Source organism: Pseudoliparis swirei, chromosome 11 (assembly GCF_029220125.1).
Source record: "Pseudoliparis swirei isolate HS2019 ecotype Mariana Trench chromosome 11, NWPU_hadal_v1, whole genome shotgun sequence".
Taxonomy (NCBI): domain Eukaryota; kingdom Metazoa; phylum Chordata; class Actinopteri; order Perciformes; family Liparidae; genus Pseudoliparis; species Pseudoliparis swirei.
Genome location: NC_079398.1, coordinates 12229779 through 12238416, shown reverse-complemented (window position 1 = coordinate 12238416; position 8638 = coordinate 12229779). Strand labels below are relative to the sequence as shown.

Genomic DNA, 8638 nt, shown 5'->3' with positions numbered 1-8638 from the left:
ATAACACAGAGTATAACCTACGTTTAACCTATATAATAACCTATACACAGATAAGCCTTGACGTACAAAGCCTTGCTTGGTGATGCATCATATCTTAAGGAGCCTGTAGTACCATATTGCCCCACTAGAGAGCTGCGCTCACTAAATGCGGGGCTACTTGTAGTCCCCTAGAGTCTTAAAAAGTAGAAATGGGAGCCAGAGCCTTTAGTTATCAAGCTCCTCTTTTATGGAACCAGCTTCCTATTTCAGTCCAGGAGGCAGACACAGTCACCTCATTAAGAGTAGACTTAAGACTTTCCTCTTTGATAGAGCTTATAGGGCTGAATCAGGTCCACCTGGTCCAGCCCCTTGATATGCTGCTATAGGCTTATAGCTGCCGGGGGACGTTTTGGGATGCACTGAGCACCTATCTCCTCTTTTCTCTCTCCTTATGGATGAATTTTCATCTCTCCATCACACATTACCAACTCTGCTTTCTCCCCGACTTCACGTCTCATAGGGTCGTCGGACCCTATGAGACGGCATAGATCCTATCTGCCTGATGGATCATCGAGGTCTGGGTCGTGGAATTCCTGCTACCAACTACGCCACTGCCCTGTTGAGACTCCGCCCACTCCTCCTCTCTACCTCCATCTGCCTGATGGATCGTGGAGGTCTCCATCGTGGAATATGCCTACTATGAACTATTCATACACTCTGTCACATTCATTGAATGTATTTTAACTCTAAATCTGTCCTTCTGTACACATGACATCTATTGTTCTGTCCATCCTGGAGAGGGATCCTCCTCTGTTGCTCTCCAGAAGGTCTCTTCCCTTTTTCCCCCTGAAGGGTTATTTGGGAGTTTTTCCTGATCCGATGTGAGGTTTTGGGGCAGGGATGTCTATGTGTACAGATTGTAAAGCACTCCGAGACAAATTTGTAATTTGTGAAATTGGGCTATACAAATAAACTGAATTGAATTGAATTGAATAATAACCTAAGTATAACCTATATAATATCCGATAACACAGAGTACAGGGGCTCCACAGGGAACCGTTCTGGCTCCATTCCTCTTCACCATCTACACCTCGGACTTCAAGCACAACTCTGACAATTGTTACCACCTGGCTCACGGCCGGTAACAAAAAGGGAGGCCACACATTGATCTTTATAACGAAACGTATTTATTGTAGCAACAAAACACTACAAGAAGCACATGCCGAGGCTGGTGCAGCAGGCCCTGCTGAGTGAGAGGTCATGAGTGCAGGAGCGAGAGAGAGAGAGAGGACGACACTCCCCTTGGTGCCTCCTTTTATGCCCTCTGGTAGCTCCTCCCACCAGGAAGCCCTTTTAGGCCAGGTACCCAGCTGCAGCGGGGGTTCCTGGCCTAACAATGTTTACCTGCAAAAGTCATCTGACGACTCTGCAATTGACGACCTCATCTCTGCCGACGATGACAGGGAGTACAGAGAACTGAACCAGGACTTTTTGGAATGGTGCCAGCGGAACCGCCTCCACATCAACTCCAGTAAGACCAAGGAGCTGGTGGTGGACTTCCGCCGTGGTAAACGCACTCCTCCGGTACCAGTGAGCATCCAGGGACTGGACATTGAGATTGTAAAATCTTATAAGTACCTGGGTGTTCACCTGAACAACAAACTGGACTGGGCTGACCACGCACATGCACTCTATAAGAAGGGACAGAGCAGACTCTTCCTGCTGAGGAGACGGAGGTCCTTTGGAGTGACCTTCTCTGACTCTGTGGTGGCATCAGCCATCTTTTATGGAGTGGTCTTCTGGAGCAGCAGCATGGCAGCGGCTGACAGGAAGAGGCTGAACGAGCTGCTAAAGAAGGCCAGCAGCGTGCTGGGTGTCCTCTGGATACTGTGGAGGTGGTGGGGGACGGTTAGGATGATGGCAAAGCTCTCGTCCCTGATGAGCCACGCCTCCCACCCCATGCATGACACTCTCAGCTCTGCACAGCTCCTTCAGCCACCGGCTGATTCCTCCCCGGTGTCTGAGGGAGAGGAACCACAAGTCCTTCCTTCCTGCTGCTGTCAGGCTGCACAACACACTGCAGTAGATCGCTGGAGATCCTGGCAAACTCTGCACTTTACTCAGCACTTTACTTTATTCTCCCCCTGTATATTTAGTATTTAGTATTTCGTTTTTTAGAATTGTGTTTTTTTATGTTTATTTTCATTGATGCTCTGCACCGCTGCTGTGATTTTTGAAATGTCCCCACTGCGGGACAAATAAAGGAATATCATATCATATAGCCTATAAGCTACTATATGCTGTAAGTATGCACATAGTAAGTATGTTAACAGGCGGATAGTACTCTTGTTGATGAGTGAACTGAACTAAATGTGCAGAATCAGTGTGATGTCCTTGAATCAAAAGTGTCTCATCTGTTAAGCACACTGGGGCAAAGGGCCTCTGACCATGAACGTGACTGACCCACAGCACACAGATACAAGCACACACTGGAAGAGGGCTGAGACCCGATGTTAATAATAATATAACATAATAACAGAGTAAAGTAACCGGAGTGGAGGGCTCCTATGTGAGGGTTGTGTTGCAACAGTTGACCAACATGAAACTAGAATGGTTGCAAAATGAACCAGATGTGTAAGATGATGGCCGTCCTGGTTCAACGAGTTCACATCTTGTTCCTCTTCTGAGTTTTAAATGTTCCTTCAGTCTCCCCTCCTCTGTCCTCTTCTGAATGGTTAGTTTTGGTAACTATTACTGTGTACCCCTGCTGAAGTATTGTGGACCCTTTCTCAACCCCCTTGAGATTTCTTCATCAGCTCCAAGTCCTTTCTAACAATGAGAGAGCATTTGCAGCGAGTATGCGACTCGTCTCGTCTTTATTTCCTCCCAATTCCGCTGCCTTTCTTCCTGTGCCATTGCCTCCGGACTTTAATTCAGAACTTCATACTAACGTAATAGAACATGAAAACTGTCTATGAAGATAATGATCCCATTATATTTATTTATTGACATGCATTGTTTAGCATACAAGGATCTGAAGTTAATTTAAAGCACAGCTCTATCTTACCTCTCCATCTAGTGGAGAGTGTGATGATTTCATAATGGAGATGTTTGCATTGTGAGCGCCTCTCCGTCTATAACTGGAAATTATGGAGTGTGGGAAAGGAAGTAAATCGTTTAAAGATGGCTCCTGAAACATTTAACAAGGGGCTCTTGTTCTCAGAATTAGGAATGAAATGTTTGTGCTGGTGTGCGAGTCCAGATGTGGTCAGGAAGCGTTTGGAGATTCAGGTGTTCAGAGTATGGAATTAATATCAAACATGTTGTATTGGCATGTAATTTGATTTGATGTGTTTGTTATGAAATAATAATGCAACATGTATTCCGATAAAAAGAGATTATTCCGATACACCTATCCGCAATCCCTTATTTTTTATTTGCTTAAGTGCAAACTACAAGATAGGATCTGACTGAGCCTGAGTGAATGCACATATTTATAAAAGTATCTACAGCTAGTTAAAATAAGCTGCACGTGCGCTCTGCGTCACTGTGGGCGAATGCCCTGCACATTATTTATTTAGTAACGTGGCACTTCTCCTGCTGTCCGGGATGTATCGTACACACAGAGCTGGCTGAGCACAATCACCGCCCTGTGTAAACCATGAATGGTCGGAGGCGCGTCTTTAAGAGCGGTGTCGGTGACGTCACGCACGTCAAACAGCTCCCGCGCCACGGCGGAGACCTTAAACCTCATGAAGGTAACGGTTGGGCGCACCGGTGAATCCGTTAGACTCTTCAAAATAAAAGCCATCTGGTGCCGAGCGCAACACACATGTTGTATTATTATTTATTATAGTGGTTATCCGATATATATGACGTCACTCTTCGGTCACCTGAGAGGGGACAGTTCAAGCTCAAGCGAACCCACTGCTCTCTACCCCGAATGTAAAGCACGCGCGCATTTTATTTTGAAAGGACACATTTAGGAAATTGCACGTAATCACAATACTTAACTCTGGTCCACGTTACACAGGAAGTGAAGACACGTCTGAAGGAGAGAGGTGTTAATTTACCGCGCTAGATGAACTGACGTAAACCTACGTCCTGTCACACACTCCTGACCGGCAACCTGAATTCACCCTCTCATCGGGACGTCTAGTAAGTCTTTACGACACTCTCGCTCACTCCTGTTATCGTGGTTTAATTTACGACAGCTTGTCAGGGAAGTTGTACCTTTGCTCACTGAGCTAGACTTTAAGTTTCAGTTTTAGTAGTTCAGTCTCGAGTGTAATTGGCAAAGGTGCAGTGGGGAACAGTTTGACATATCACACGATGACGTATTGATATTGACAAATAAAAGGTTGTTTTTTATATTTATTGATAGGCTGAACTTCCAGACAGATTGTTATTCATCTATTTGTTTTTTTATTGTACAGTGTGGCTCAGTGTGCCTAAGCAGTGAATATAATTAAGTAATTATGGGATTTAGAAGTGTTAAGAATATAGCTTTAATGTCTTGTAATTAAATGTGCACGTGTGTGTTATAGCACCTTTAACAGTGCCCTGTGCTGTTCATGGCAATAGCTTTGAATGGGATGTGTACTAAAAATACAAAGTGCAGCTTGTTTAGAGTCACATAGAAGGTGTGCCCTCTCAAAAGATAAAAATAGCTCCAAACAATGTAAAGTAGTATGCACTCAGGTATCTTCGTGGAGGTTCAATGGTTTTATGACGTGAGACAGGTTCAGGCTCGAACCGGCTGACGTGGGACAATATGGGTGGGTCACATGTCTGTCAAGTGGGTCTGACAAACCTTTCAGGTATGCTCGAAAAGATATGTCCTGTTTGTCTTCCAGAGCAGGCTTGAGTCATTGTGCTCCTTCTAAGACGAGGCAACAGGGTTTAAACTTTAAAGGGACGCTTGACTGTGTACTAGTGTGTGTGTGTGTTGTATTTTGCCAGGTGAGAGAATGGCAGAGAAGGTGCTGGTCACAGGTGGAGGAGGCTACATTGGGAGCCACTGCGTGTTGGAACTCATTGAAGCCGGTTACGAGCCGGTCGTGGTCGATAACTTCAGCAACGCTCAAAGAGGTAAGCTGTGAAACGCAGGCAGATCATAACTCTGTACGTCATCACGGACCTGGCAGGTCCACGTGAGTTTGTTTAGTGCAGTGATACTCATATCTAATATTGGTGTGTGTGTGTGTGTGTGTGTGTGTGTGTGTGCGCGTGTGTGTGTGTGTGTGTGTGTGTGTGTTACATCCTGTTGTGAATGGAGGAGAAGGGGATGTGCCGGAGAGCATACGTAGGGTAGAGAAGCTCCTGGACACCAGCATTGAGTTTCATGAACTTGATCTTTTGGACCAACCTGGCTTGGAAAAACTCTTCAAAAAGGTCAGAAAGTTATTACAGAGGATTTATTAATCTTATTAGAGCTGGAACACTTATTTTTTTGAATTGCTTCGTCAATCAACACAAAATAAGTGGACCGTTGACGGAAGCCTTTTGATTATCTCAGCTTTGTCCCTGGCAACAGCTTTTTTTGCTATTTTCTGACTTTAAAAAAAAAAATTGTGAAAACAATTAATCTGACAAGCTAGCTTGTATAGACTGCTTTAAAAAAATTTTTATAATAATTTATATATATATACCGAATAATTCCCATGCTGGCCACCATACATCAGGTAGCATTGAATTTAGGTGTGATAGTGCTACCGTACTTTAAAAAACATCCTTTCACATTAGGAGAAGCCATCACACACGGCTAAATATATCTATACATCTGTGTTGCAGCATTCTTTCAGTGCGGTGATACACTTTGCTGGCCTGAAGGCGGTTGGGGAGTCGGTGGCGCAGCCGTTACGCTACTACAGAGTCAACCTCACTGCCTCCATGAACCTGCTCGAGGTGGGTTTGAACTCTTGTCATCGGATCTTATTCCTTTGGTCGGCACTTTGCGCTTCATTTTTTAACCGATCTTCCTCTGCACTTCATCTCTGCTATCCGAGTGCATGGCAGCGTGTGTTCATTTGATACCGTGTCAGTTAATTCAAAAGCTGCACCCTTCAGAACTTTTGTGGAGCTTGTGTTTCCGCCAGATCTGGCGTTTAATCCTCCTCCTCAGGCGCATGTGTGTTAGAGTGTTTGTGTGTTTGTGTGTAGACCGCTGACTGGATGTGCGTGTCGTGTTTTGTTGCATGCGTCCCAGGTGATGCAGGCTCACAGGGTGCACAATTTGGTCTTCAGCAGCTCCGCCACGGTGTACGGAAACCCTCAGCACCTTCCCATCGACGAGCAGCACCCCGTGGGCGGCTGCACCAACCCGTACGGCCAGACTAAGTTCTTCATCGAGGAGATGATCAAAGACCACTGTAAAGCCGAGAAGGTACCGATCAGAAGGCAGAAAGGCACTCTCGTATACACACGGTGTCTCATTATTCACCTCTGTGTCAGCAGGACTTTAACGCAGTGCTGCTGCGTTATTTCAACCCAATTGGAGCTCATTCCTCTGGGCAGATCGGAGAGGACCCTCAGGGTATCCCCAACAACCTGCTGCCATATGTCGCCCAGGTACATGAACTCTCTGCCAAATACACAGCTAGATCAGAGCAGAGCATGCAATGGATGATTTCACATTGCTTGCTACATTTATTTACCCCTGTAGGTTGCCATTGGGAGAAGAAAGTGCCTCAGTTTGTTTGGGAATGATTATGGCACGATTGATGGGACAGGTACCAGAAAAGACTTTAAACTGCGGTGCAGATTTCATTGTGGTTCTGAAATATTATTTTGGGGGAGGACAGAGCTCAAGGATTTCTCTTTCTCTTGGTAGGTGTGCGAGATTATATCCACGTCGTAGATCTGGCAAAGGGACACATAGCAGCTCTGAAGAAGCTCAAGGACAACTGCAGCTGTCAGGTAAAGTTGAGCGAAGAGCAAAAACAAAACGCTTTAAAAAAACTAAACATTTCCTGGTTCATTGTGCTTTGCAGTGAATGCACGAGTGAGGTATTCACGCTGCTCCTGGCATGTGTGCGTTATTGTGTCTGTAGGTTTACAATCTGGGAACGGGTACGGGCTACTCGGTGCTCCAGATGGTGAAAGCCATGGAGAAGGCGTCAGGGAGAGAGGTGAGTGACAGGAGATTGTGTTCAGGGTCAGCGGTTGTATTGCGTCTTCTGAGTGACTCGGAGTCGTGAGCGCACTTCGTCATGTTATCCTGGGAGTTAAAAGATGGTCAAGCTGACATTGATTTTGAAAGCTGATTCATTTAACCCTTGTGTTGCCTTAGGGTCATTTTGACCCGAATCAATATTACACCCTCCCCCGCCTTAGGATTAATTTGACCCCATTCAATGTTTAATGTCGGTGTTCTTTCGGTAGTCAACAAACAAACATAAAGTGCCTCACACTTAAACTTGGAAAACAATATTAATTCTAATAATTTTCTGGAGGTTTTAATTGCTGGCGTCAAATTGAACCCAAAGGGTAAAATATGTTAGTAAATATAAAGGTAACAGGAGGGTGAAACATTGAATCGGGTCAAAATGACCCAACGGCGGGGGGAGGGTGTAATATTGATTCGGGTCAAAATGACCCTAAGGCAACACAAGGGTTAAATTCCCATTTTTTAGGCCAACACACACACCTTTTTGTTTGTTAGTTTAACTTACAATGACTACGTCCTCTTCAATAGATCGCATACAAAATCTGCCCGCGTCGAGAAGGAGACATAGCATCCTGCTACGCCGACCCCCGTCTAGCTGAGAAGGAGCTGGGCTGGAAGGCCCATTTTGACCTGGAAAGAATGTGTAAGGAGAGCCACTCTGCATTTTATGAAGGATCTTTTTGTTGACCAATTCCTCCGTCGTGTCCTGATCCTTATGTTTCGTTTCTCATGCAGGTGAGGACCTGTGGCGCTGGCAGTCCATGAATCCCAGTGGATTTTCTGCAGCTCCTGCCGTTTGTCATTGATGAATCTTTGTCCAAATCACCGAGACAAAGCCAACCATCAGCGTCTCATTTTTGCACATCATATAAACACCAATAGTAGACTGACTTCTTAGTTTCATCATGTTTAATTTAGTTTTTGTTTAATTATATTATTATTATATATATTATTATTATTATTTACTGTTTATACGAGAAGAAACCTGTCCCTCTGATTTCTCTGTGTTGTCATTATAAATTAATAATGGATACTTTTGCTATTAATGTATTAATCTATGAGTCATATGTAGGAGAAAGAATAAATAAATTTTCTTCCTGAGGAAACCGAAGCCTTCATTTCCACTCCATTATGAAATTGGGCTGTTTCAAATGATAGTAATTACGGGAAATTAACTGTGAAAGGACTGATCCAATTATGAGATGAAAGAAATAATATTCAGTCACATAAACCTACAACAAAGCCAACAATAATATTCCAATAAATAAGTCACCATTGAGCAACACATGAACTTAAAACGTATCCTCTAATATGATATGGTCAGCTGAGGGTTTGAGTATCAGACAGGATAACAATCCCGACTGAACTATGTCAAATATATTGCATAATTGCATAGAGCTGTGGTATTCGGTGTCCAATATTAATATTGTGTCCACAGCACAGTGCATGTAAACCGGGCGCTAGGGCTTTAAATGGCTCCTTGAACCCTCG

The 8638-nt window shown here is 44.4% G+C and overlaps 1 protein-coding gene across 2 annotated transcripts; it reads left to right on the top strand.

The window, feature by feature from the left end:
* Positions 1-4048: 4048 nt before the first annotated feature.
* On the top strand, positions 4049-8253 carry gale (UDP-galactose-4-epimerase). 2 transcript variants are annotated; one of them, XM_056426515.1, is made up of 11 exons: positions 4049-4137; positions 4942-5070; positions 5261-5373; positions 5773-5886; positions 6188-6364; positions 6436-6549; positions 6644-6710; positions 6812-6897; positions 7032-7109; positions 7676-7790; positions 7883-8253. In XM_056426515.1, the coding sequence occupies exons 2-11, from the start codon at positions 4950-4952 to the stop codon at positions 7951-7953; spliced, it is 1056 nt and encodes a 351-aa protein (XP_056282490.1). In that variant the 5' UTR covers positions 4049-4137; positions 4942-4949; the 3' UTR covers positions 7954-8253. The 2 variants fall into 2 exon arrangements, with proteins under 2 accessions (XP_056282490.1, XP_056282489.1); XM_056426514.1 differs by having other exon boundaries at positions 5258-5373.
* Positions 8254-8638: the final 385 nt, after the last annotated feature.